Here is a 12,537-nt window from a genome sequence, read left to right as displayed (position 1 = left end):
TAAGCCCTAGAGGCCAATACTTTTGGTACTTGTATCAAATTATTTATTGATAATAAAAGGTTTTTTTTATTATGTTTGCTTAATAAAGTCCTTAGAATAGCTAGTCCGTTTAATGTATCAAGTGTGACTTAATCATGAGATCCCATTGAACATAAGGACACTATTCTTAAAGTATCTGTAGTCGAGCTTTGTTGTAAAGTGGGATAACATTAAAGCATTAAGATTATTATGTATATAGACTGATGATCACATCTCATGGATCATGGATAAGGAGTTATCAAGTCTTAAACATAGGTATGAATATTATGAGTAATATTTATACTGGATTGACCCGCTATGAGAATACTATATAGAATGTTATGCAAAGTGTCATAAGTTATTCTCATGGTGATAATGGTGTATACCATCCTTTGACCTGAAACCACTATGGACCCTAGATGTAGAGTCGAGTGTCTTATTGATGATCAAACATTGTCTGTAACTGGATGATCATAAAGACAGTTGATCGGTACTCCACGAAGCATGCTGAGGCAAATGAGTGACCTAGATGGAATTTGTCCATCCTGCATAATAGGATAAATGTCTACGGACCCAATATTGAACTGGACAAGGATGACACGGTATATGCCTTGTGTTCAATATAGACATAAGGGCAAAAGGGTAATTATACACATAAGTATTATCACAAAAGGATTTGTCATATCACATGATATTTTCGTGTGATGTGTTGCTAGATACCGCTCACTGTTTATTATGTTAAATACGTGATTTAATATAATTTTCAATGTCGCGTAAACCTACAGGGTCACACACAAAAGGACGGATTGATGAGAGATAAAGTAAATAAGGAACATCGTAAGCTATGGTGCACTTAAGTGAATTATAGAACATCGTAAGGTACAATGCACTTAAGTAGAATACAAAATATGGTAAGGTACCACACGCTTAGGTGATTTTGGTATATCATAAGATATGGGCCACATACACTTAAGTGGGCTTTTTAGCTTACATCCCACACAAGTGGTTATATAAATAGAACGCTTGTGCAGAAATATTTGTTTATATAAAAATTCTGTTTCTCTCTCTCTCTCTCACTCAAAGCCTTCATTCGTAGCAGCTAGCACTGATACTGAAGGAATTCGTTCGTGTGGACTGAGTAGAGGCGTTGTCACCATTCAACGTTCGTGATCACAACTTCGATCTGCATCAAGGGTTTCAATCGCCACAAGAGGTAAAGATTATATCACTGATCATGCCCATTCGTAAGGATCACTAAAGGAGAAATTTTTAATCTTCGTTGCGTTTTGGATCGCTATTCTCCTTCAACATCAACATATATGCAGACCATAGCGGGAGGAGAAGACACATAGGGGTTTCTTGGAACACCCTGTAGAAACCCGAACTGGCACATGACTCGCTTAGGCAAATGTGGATACATCAGGAGTGACCCATAAGTTAACCATCAAGAGTGGAAGGTTATTCCATCCAAGAGATGTGTCTGATGGTGCTCGTCGTACGATGTGTAGCATATATCATCTGTTGTAGTGCACTCAATAAACACTCTAAAATGTTCGGTTGTATGATTCCCTTTGAGCGGTAAGAATGTACAAGCACGTGGCTGATCCTTAGAGTAGTCATTAATATATGACCAGTCAGAGATGCGTGGAATGTGTTAGGAGATCCATCCTTTAAAAATAGTACAAATGAAATATTAGTAATGGCGTAGCACAAGTGTTATGAAATGTAAGTATCAGTAAGGGTGCAAATATATTACCGTAAATAACATGCAGCTTTATGTCATCTGTACGATCTTACAAAGACAAACTTCAACCTAACTTCATGTACAAGGAAACCAAACAAGCTCCCCCCAATTGTGCTCATGAATTCACTCAAACTCAATGAAGTATCTAAAGTAAACTACATCGACGTAATAAACACTTTTTTCCATAATTATGGGCGTGCAACTAATTACATGAGGTATGAACTCAATGTACATGCTCTATGATGTAAAACATTTACGTCAACATCATCAACATTCACTATCATAACCAGGTGGTCTATATACAACTTCTCCAAAAAGGAAAATCTAGAATGACGCCCTATGGTATCATCCATGTCCTTTTGGGCATCACTTGGATTAGCTCCCCAATAGGTCATCATTATGCCCAGTGCACCAGGTCTGGTTATTCTATAGTGGTCTAATAAACTTCTCTTAATTGGTAGATGTAGTATGGGTGACACATCATCCAGTGTGATGGTCATCTCACCATGCAGAAGATGAAAATATGGCGTATCTAAGTGTCATCTCTCAAAGAAAGCTTACAACATACTATGGTTATTAACAATATAACCCAGTCATGCATAAATATTACAACAGAAATAGTTGCATGACCTCATGAAACTACTGTTCCTCTAGTTTCCGCAGCTTCGCAATCTTCCTACCTTGATTGATGTATTTCAAAGCATCACAGTACAACAACAAAAAAACATCATCGTCATAAAGTTCAAATATTATAACATATTTGTTTCAAAGAATAAATACATACAAAATTTAACTCTCTATTCTAAACATGCTTAGCAACATGGCTTACATACAGAGGCAGTAGTGGTGTGTCATAGGGGCCTCCTCCAAAACCTCGGGAATGACATATGGAACAGCTAATGCGTCAACATGGACTAGTGGGGCTTACGGGGCAACATCAAGTAAAAATTGCATGCAGGAAGACGAAGCCAAAGACACTTGAACTTCAGAAGTGGATGTTTCCGCATCAAATTATCTGGCACCAATCGGCGTTAGTGAGCGTCAAACCCTCTCCATGCAAAAAATGCATGTTCGGACATTCTATCGTGCCTCAATCGTTCTTGGTTGTCAGTCATTTTACCTATAATTAAACTAGACAAAGCAGAAAAAACCAAACCCATATGAAAGACATTCAAAATCAAACAGTGTATACATAATATAGAAGTGTACTCATGTATTTCTGAAAAATCTAATTCACACAAAATATGGAAGTGCACTTCTGTATTTTCCTAAAATGCATAAAATGAAAAAATGGAAGAAAATGCAAGGAATAGTCAAATGGAAGAAAGTGCATGCCTTAGCAAACTACCTAATTATGAGTTTAACTACTTATTTATTAATGTACCTTAAATAACCTAATGTTCCTATTTAGTAATTCATGCATCACAAATATTAAAAAAAAAGAAATAAAAAACTTACCAAATGTGATTACTAGAAGGACTTAGATTGAATGGACTTAAGAAGTGATTGATAAAGCTCTCGGATTAGGTGCAATGCAGTAGAAAATTTGAGCAAAGTTGAAAAATGGTAGATTTGAGGGGTTCTGATGCACACCTTTTTCTTTGGCTTAGAAGAAGTTTTGTTAGAAATGAGAAAAGGAGAAAGTCTGGCGCGTATTTGACTCCAAACATGTCCAAAAGTATATTTTCGTATTTTTTACGAAGATGCATCTATGTACTACTTTTTGACAAAATGAGGGTGTGACTCATTTACGAATGGATGTGATATATATGTGATGCGTTCGTAAATGTTTCTCCGTAATATAAACATTTTTAATTTTTCACAAGAGTGTGTGAGCACCACTAAAGATGCAATAATCAATTCCAACAAAAACGAGAACATAGACCATAAACTCTCGGTCCTAACCATATGTTGCCTTATGGACCCGAGAAGAAGAGTTGTAAGCAAGTGTTATTCGTTTGATTTTTGTCATTTATTTTTAAATTTCTTCCCAATTAAAAAATAATAATTTTATAATATTTGGTCCCACATATTTTTAATTATTTGACCGTTTCATTAAAGGAAAGACAAGTGTATTTTTAAAAATTTATAAATATTTTAACCAAAAAATAAATATGATAAAAGTAATTAAAAAATATATATTAATAATCAACAAACGTTAAAAGATAAAAATATACTTTATAAATAAAAATATTCTATTTTTAACTTAATCGACTATAGATTGTAAAATATATTTAAATTAAATAAATAAATCAACAAACATTAGAAAATAAAATTATAATATAAATAATTAAAAAATAAATAAAAAATATTTTTTACATACTTATATTGAGTATTGAGTATTAAATTGCAAAATATATATATGTTAATCTTTTGTTTAGTATTTGTTAATCGACATAATACTTTTAAATATTTTTCCCTTACAGATCTTTTTCTTAAGGACTAAAGACCCATTTGTTGAATTCTAAAAAAGAGGCTCCTCCGTCACACCGAAGCATACCCATTTTTGAAAAACAAGGTTACTAGGTGTCATACCCCAATTCTATCAGGATATTTTAAATTCATCTGATACATGTTTATTTGTCAAATTTTATATTTTTAATAATATGCATTTTTATCATCAAATAAAGTTACCATAATTATGCATATATGCATTATAGTAAAAAAATCAATATAAAGTTAACATTTACATGTTGACGAAATTGACTAAAATTGTATTTTCCACTGTGCATTTTGAAAACTAAATTCATGATTAGTTGATTTATCATCAAAATATCCATTTGAATTTTATTAATGCATCATAAAACAAAAATAAATATTTCTAGAAGGTCCAAAGTATCTCTCATATATTACATCATTATTATATATTACATCATTATTCACTATTTAATTAAATAAGTTTCTAGAACACACTCATACTCTTTGCATAATTTTTAAACTATCATTTCTAGAGTCTATAAATAACTCTCATTTCATTCACAAATGACACCATCAATCATTCATAAAAATTAAGTCAAAACTCTATTCATTTTTTTAAAGACATTTCTTTCTTTCTTTATTGAATTTTATTTTAGGTAGACTCTTATGTTTGTCATTTATTTAACTCTATTGCATTTTTATTCTTACTTCATTTATTTAGTACCTTAATCATCATCATTTTACATGAAAATTCCATTGATTTAAAATTAAGAGTTTAAAGTGTTCTTGAACCTCTATGAGCAAAAGCGATTAAATGTGAATTAATTTTTGTTTTGCTAATTTTGTTTTGCATTATTATTCTTGTTTCACTTAATTAGTATATTAATCACCACTATTTTGTATGGAAACTCCATTGATTCAAAATCAAGAGTTTGAATTGTTCTTGAACCTCTATGAATAAAGAGTCAAATGCAATATTTTACATAGATAATGTATCTAATAACTTCCCAACATCATCTCATGCATGAACCCATAGTTTGTTTGTCATGAGGGTGGATAAAATGGTCAAATCAAGCAAATATGTGTTGCTGCATTTTTGTTGATTTTTGAAAAAAATTGTTGTTTATTTGATGATTTTGAATATACTATTATGCTCGTGAGATCGATTAGATAAGTTTTCATTATTTATTTGCTTAATTTCATGAAAAACTGAGAAAATTATGTTATTTTTATGTTTTCGTTGTAAATTTTTTTTCCATTTTTGTTGCTACGGGAATAGTAACCAAATGTGGGGTTGGAGACGATGAAGTCTCCCCACACCCCTTGATTGTTCAACACACCCCTGTGAGACCCCCTCCTTTGGGCCTAGAGCATTTTTCTAGCTACACCCCTAATTTTGTTTGATTTTGTCTTTTGTATTTATTTATTATTTTCTTATTATTGGTTTATTTATTTATTTTTGTTCTTTCTTCTATTTCCTTTAGTTTTTTTAATTCTTTTACCTCTTGATATTTCTTCTATTTCCTTTTGTTGTACCCCTAAATTTGTCCTCCCCTTTCTCACCTATGTATCTAATCACTTGACAAGAGATGACTTGCATACATCCATAACTCATCCACATGCATCATTCTTCATGAATTCAAAAGAAACTGGGGCCCAGGAAGCCAGGGTTCACTCAGGTATCAAGAGCCAAAGGCATGGGTTTGGCCATATCAACAACACAGCATGTGAAACCCTAATGAGGGTGGTGAATGTTTGACTTCAACAAAGTTGTGACTAGACAAACTGGGGGATCCAAAACCCTAACTTCTCAAGGCAGGATCTTTTGGAGCTTCCCTAGGCCTCATCTTAGCCTCCAAAGCCCTGATCAGGAGATGGTAATCAAAGGAACTTGGTGGTTTGATTGTGTGTTCATTGTCAAGTTGCTTGACCTAGCTTGGATTCTTGGCCTTAATTCAAAGTCTTTGGTGCTATTCATTTGGGTTGTGGACACATCTTTGGTCATCAGGAGAATCAAACCTCTGTGTTTTAAGCCATTTGCTGGTCATACCATTGGTTCATGGATGTTATATAAAAACCCTAGTCTTGTGGTCCCATTTCATGGTCTTGTTCATATACATTATCAGTCAAGTTATTTCCTTTGCAAAGGTCAAACATTCAAGCCAATTGTGAAACCAATTTCAATCATTTTTTTAAACCATTCCAATCCATTACATCCATTTTAAACCAGTACATATGATTCCATACAAGAAAATGCAAAAATTGTCATTTTTGACCAATTGTTGACTTTGGTCAACAATTGACTTTTTGGTCAACTTTGACCAAAGTCAACCCAAAATCCATTAAACCCTAAATTCACCCATAATTGTCCATTGAATATCCATTTACAAAGAAATCATAAAGAAAATACAAAATTTGCCATTTTGACCATTTGTTGACTTTGGTCAACAGTTGACTTTTTGGTCAACTTTGACCAAAGTCAACTCAACCTCTTTACATCCTAAAATCCTAAGTCTTCCATCCTAAACCTTAATCCATCACTCCATTGTTCATGTTTTCTTGCTTCCACCATGAGTGTTTCATTTGCATGTTATCCTTCACCACCATGTTTATGTTCATGCCATGGCCTACAAGAGCAGTCAAGTTACACAAAGACGCCTTCAAGGAAACATATGGTAACCTGCTGGGCATTTTGAACACTGAGGTCAATATCATCGTTGTGCACACCTTGGTACAGTTCTACGATCCACCACTAAGGTGCTTTACTTTCCAAGACTATCAACTAGCGCCGACACTAGAAGAGTATTCTCATATTTTGGGTATCAGGATAAAGAACCAGGTTCCCTACATCCGCACTAAGGAACTTCCTGAATATCGAGAACTTGCTGAAGCTCTGCATATGGGAAAGAAGGAGATAGAATCAAGCCTGAAACCAAAAGGTGGAATCCATGGCTTCACCTCTAGATTTCTCGTAGACAAAGCTATCACTTTCGCTGAAGTTGGAAGTTGGACGGCCTTCAACACCCATCTAGCTTTACTCATCTATGGGATTGTGTTGTTTCCGAATATAGAGGAGTTCGTAGACTTGGTTGCTATTCACATCTTCTTGACGCATAACCCAATTCCAACTCTTCTTGCTGATACTTACTATTCCATTCACGTAAGGACCCAGAAGAAGAAAGAGACTATCGTCTGTTGCACCCCTTTACTGTATAGATGGTTTATTTCGCATCTACGCAGTGAAGGTCCCTTCGTTGAGAACAAAGATAATCTGAAGTGGTCCTAGAGGATCATGTCCTTAAAAGCTGAAGACATTCCTTGGTATTCTCGAGTGTACGATGGTGTCAAGCTTATTCTCAATTATGGGGATTTTCCTAATGTGCCTCTTCTTGGTACAAAAGGAGGAATCAACTACAACCCGAGGTTAGCATTACAACAACTTAGATATCTTATGGTGGACAAACTTGATCTCGAAAGTGTAGAAGGTTTTGTTTTGTACGAAGGAGTCGAAGAACCAGAGTTTATCAAGAAGATTGTCAAGGCTTGGGGGTCGATTTGTCCTCAAGGCAGAGCAGAGATGGGTAAGAAGAATTGTATCGCCAAGGAAGCCTACACCAGTTGGGTCAAGAGTAGAGTCAGTGAGGTCTTATTGTCGTTCCCGCCCGAACCATCCATGAACCTCCAATCTTCTGAGCTATAGAACCAGCCTAATTCTGAGATGGATGAATTGAAGAAGGTTATCAAGACTCTAGAGAAAGAGAATGCTGATCTCAAATCTAAGCTTGCTAAGATTTCATTCGAGAAAGAGACCTTGAAATTCAATCTGAATTAGAAGATGGATCGAGTTCGCCGAGCTGATGATGAGGTACAGACTGAGGTTTTCAAAAGACTTAAAGTACCCTCAAAGGGACTTATGCCAGTCTGAAGACCAAAAAGAAGCAGTTAGCCGAAGCCCAATACCAAGCTGGTAAAGCAGAACTAGAACATATGGAGCAAATGAAGAAACTTCAAAGTCTGCTAGAAGCTTGTAAGAAGGAACTGAAGGATGAAAGAAGCCACAACAAACAGCTAGAAGTCACCCTTCTCCAGAACCAGTACGAGCTGAATCAGAAGCTAGAAGAAATCCAAAAGATGAAGGAGCAATCACATGGTAACCCGAACGACAACAGCATGCAGTTGAATGAGCGTCCCGAAGACCCCTCCGGCCGAGGGAAGACAGTTGTGAACAACCCCCCATCCGAAGGAAGTGCGATGTTGGGAAAATGGAGCTCCTTCCTGTCTCCCAAATCACAAGCTTACTATGAGGAGTTGTTGTCTAATTGTTTCTAGTCGTTTGTATTTCAGTAGATTGAGGTCTGATTGGACCAATGTGATCTTCTTGTAGCCGATGGGCATTTTCTTGATGTATTTGTATCCTGTTTTGGAATAAAAAGAGTTTCTCTATTATTGGCTTCATAAACTGTCTCTCTTTATTCGCTTCATAATTGCTTGTGATAAATAGACTCGCGGATTCCTTGGAATTTTGTCTTTACAAAAAAATAAATAATAATAATAATATTGAATGCACACATCAAATCTTTTTGCACGCATACATGCATCACTGCATATACTTGCCAAGTTGTCAGAAAATAAAATGCTTACACCCACTATTTTGCTGCAGCAACAACGACGACTCGTCATTCGTACTACACACGCTCCAGCAAAGCTAAGATCATGACCGAATACGAAGCCGACAACGCTGCTGTCCGTGAATCCCTTGCCCAGGTGAAAGGGGAGATGAATGTCTTCAGGGGCAACATGGAGACCATCCTGGAGCTCCTCCAATCTTAGAGGAACCCTGTCTCTACTGCTGCCATCGTCACTCGTGCTGCTGGGGTGACCATTTCTGATGCTGGTGCTGGCACTACCGTCGATCCTCCGGCGGAAACTGTGGTTCCTAACTCTGGGAACCGCCAGGTGGTCCCCACGGATCCTGCTAGGCTTGCTGCTGCCTACCCATGGGGAATGCCTCCTCACCTTACTACTAGCCTCACCACTGGGGAAGCTTTCTTCCCTCACTCGTCTCTCCCCACTACTGCTAGAAACTCTAGTTTCCCTTGGGTTCTCCCTGCTCTCCACACCTCCCGATCATTGCTGCTGACCCGGAGGACAACCAGGGCCAAGTCCCTAACGACCTCCCCAACGATGACGAAGACTACCGAGGCCCGCGCCTCCACTTCCAACTGCCCAGCCAAACTGCTCAAGATGCGAGCACCGGCTAGATCCTCGTCCCTTTTGGCTACCCATGGGGCAGGATCTATGCCCATGATGATGAACCCTGCATCCCAGTATATGCAGGAAGGGGCACCTTAGGCTCCCAATGCTCAACCTGGGATGCAGTACTTTCAACCTCCCAATGCTGCTCAGACTGTGCCACGAGGCTTCTCTTACCCACCAATATGGTTCAACCCGAGCATGCCCGCGCCAATTGCTCCTGAAGCCTCTTGACCGGCCAGTCAGGTTGCTCCTCCAGTTATTGATCCGGCCAAACCGGCGGATTACCAACTCCTGGACGACAGAATAATGGTCATTGAGGGCTTCTCTTCTTTTGGGATAGACGCTCGAGACCTCTACTTGGTCTCGAACGTGGTTTTGCCTCAGAAGTTCAAAGTGCCTGATCTCCCTAAGTACAAAGGTCTTAGTTGTCCCCGCAATCATCTCACTATGTACTGCAGGAAAATGGCTTTGCATATTGATAACGACAACCTCCTGATTCATTGCTTCCAAGACAGCCTGACTGGGGCTTCCTTGGATTGGTATATGAGTTTGGAGCGCTAAAAGATCCGATCATGGAGAGACCTCTCCGAGGCATTCTTGAAACAATACAAATACAACCTTGACATGGCTCCGACAAGGCTTCAACTACAGAACCAGTCACAAAGGTCTAATGAAACCTTCAAAGAGTATGCTTAATGGTGGCGTGAAATAGCGTCTAGAGTTCGACCAGCACTATCTGATAATGAGTTGGTTGACATTTTTATGGGCATGTTGCATGGGCTGTATTTTGAGAAAATGATTGGCAGTTCATCAACAAACTTCGCTGATATGGTTACAATTGGAGAACGCATCGAGAGTGGGTTGAAGTAAGGGAAAATAACATACACGACCGCGTCGCAGTCAGTCAACAAGAGACCGCATGGGGGCTTCGCGAAGAAGAAGAAGGGGGAAGCAAACGCTGTGATGGTGAAGGCTCGCCCCCGATATCGAGTTCCGATGACCCCTATGTCGTACTATCCTTATCCGTATGTTGCCGCAGCTCAATACCAACAACTGCCTTTCCAGTATCAACCACGGAGAAGCAATCAACAATCAGCTCCTGCTTAGAAGGATCAGAATCGACAATACAACCGTGACAATAGAGGGCAAAACCAGGGGCAGAATAACAGAGGAAACTATGGAAAGCGCACTCATTATGACAAGATCCCAGTACCTTATACAGACTTGGTACCATATTTGGTCCATGTGGGGGGCATTGTGCCAAAAGAAATCCCCCAGGCTGTGCCGCCTTACCATTATAAACATAAGCCCAACGTCTCATGCACCTACCACACCGGTCACATGGGACATTCCACCGAAGATTGCTGGCCATTAAAAAAATAAAATACAAGACTTGATTGATAGGAAAATCTTGACCTTCTCGGAGGAAAAGCCGAACGTTAAGACAAATCGCCTACCTAATCATGACGGTCCTTCCATCAGTGTCATCATTAAGGAAGAACCCGCAGAACTAGTGAAGTGGGTCGATGAGGTGAAAACTCCATTCTCTGTTGTATTGAGAAAACATGAAGAATTTGGGTTTCTAGAGGGAGTACATAGTGATTGCTCAGTATGTGAGTCCGATCCAGATGGTTGTGAACAATTGAGAGAATGTGTGCAAGAACTGATGAATCAAGGGTTAGTACAGTTCTCTAAGTCTAAAGCAGCAGAAGAGGTAGCAGTGATTGAACCGATAATTATTGTATACAGGAAGAAGAAGGTTGAAGCTCCTCCCAAGAGGATTCATTCGATCCATTTCCGTGTTCCAACTCCGTTTCCGTGTCAGAATACCAAGGCAATACCTTGGAATTATGAGACCACAACGTATTTGGGAGGGAAAGAAATCCGCATTTCTGATACAGAGATTGTCAACATCGCTGGAGCGGGAAGCATGACTCGAAGTGGCCGTGTATTCGCTCCTAAATACACTCCTAGGGTGTCTCCAGCACCCACAGTTGTCTAACCCAAAGAAAAGGCAACTCCTACACCGACTCCGCAGGCAAAGACAAATGTACTCGCCACTCCGACCGTGACGACTGCTCCGGTAGTGACAAGAGTTATTGACAATGACAAAGCTGTAGAGGCCGAAGTCTCCAAAGGGAAAGGGATGTTGGTTGAAAAAGAACAGTCTGATGATTACAAGAAGAGTATCACTATTGAGGAAAGTCAGGAATTCCTCAAACTGTTCAGAAAGAGTGACTTCAAGATTGTTGAACAGTTGAATCAGACGCCTTCCAAAATATCAATTTTTTCTTTGCTGTTGAGTTCTGAGGCTCATCGTAAGGCATTGCTGAAAGTTCTAAATGCCACTCACGTGATGCAAGATATCACGGTCGATCAATTTGACGACGTGGTTGCTAATATCACCGCCAGTAGGTATCTAGGATTTAATGAAGCAGAGTTACCTCCTGAGGGAAAGGCCCACAACAAAGCACTACATATTTCGGTCACATGTACTGACTCTCTCTTATCCCGAGTCCTTGTTGATACTGGATCCTCGCTTAATGTACTGCCAAAATCTACATTAAGTCAGTTACAGTTTAAGGGGCCCGAGATGAGAACCAGCGCATTGATCGTTAGAGCTTTCGATGGTTCCCGAAGGCAGGTAGTTGGGGAGGTCGATTTGTCGATTTGTGTTGGACAACACCAGTTCAGTATTACTTTTCAAGTCATGGACATCAACCCAACCTACAGTTGTTTGTTGGGCCGACCATGGATTCATGCCGCTGGGAAAGTCACTTCTACTTTGCATCAGAAGTTGAAGTACTTGATAGATGACAAGCTGGTAATTGTGTGTGGGGAATAAGATTTGTTGGTCAGTGAACTCTCTTCCTTCAGATATGTCGAAACAGATAAGGGGATCGTCGAGGTTCCGCTCCACTGTCTAGAGTTTGAAGATGTCAGTTTTGCATCCTCCAACAACAATCAATCATCCGCTACCATCCTATCCTCAGCGAAGAGTGCCAAGCAGACATTGTAGAAAGGCCCGCTTCCCGGTTGGGGTAAGGTCGTCAATGTGGCAGAAAAGCGCGACAGGTTTGGTATCAGTTATCACCCAACAA

General features: G+C 38.8%; 1 protein-coding gene across 1 annotated transcript; it reads left to right on the top strand.

Annotated features, from left to right (window-relative positions):
- Positions 1-8,893: 8,893 nt before the first annotated feature.
- On the top strand, positions 8,894-12,281 carry LOC127123560 (uncharacterized). The gene is made up of 4 exons (XM_051053770.1): positions 8,894-8,944; positions 9,011-9,240; positions 10,841-11,384; positions 11,475-12,281. The coding sequence occupies exons 1-4, from the start codon at positions 8,894-8,896 to the stop codon at positions 12,279-12,281; spliced, it is 1,632 nt and encodes a 543-aa protein (XP_050909727.1).
- Positions 12,282-12,537: the final 256 nt, after the last annotated feature.

Source organism: Lathyrus oleraceus, chromosome 2 (assembly GCF_024323335.1).
Source record: "Lathyrus oleraceus cultivar Zhongwan6 chromosome 2, CAAS_Psat_ZW6_1.0, whole genome shotgun sequence".
NCBI classification, from domain to species: domain Eukaryota; kingdom Viridiplantae; phylum Streptophyta; class Magnoliopsida; order Fabales; family Fabaceae; genus Lathyrus; species Lathyrus oleraceus.
This window is presented reverse-complemented; position numbering and strand designations above follow the sequence as displayed.

Excerpts from the sequence above, each read along its gene's own strand:
- LOC127123560 (XM_051053770.1), top strand. The coding sequence starts at position 8,894 with ATGACCGAATACGAAGCCGACAACGCTGCTGTCCGTGAATCCCTTGCC. Across the intron at positions 8,945-9,010 it reads TCCGTGAATCCCTTGCCCAG|AGGAACCCTGTCTCTACTGC; the intron begins GTGAAAGGGGAG and ends CTCCAATCTTAG. Across the intron at positions 9,241-10,840 it reads GAAGCTTTCTTCCCTCACTC|GAAAATCTTGACCTTCTCGG; the intron begins GTCTCTCCCCAC and ends CTTGATTGATAG.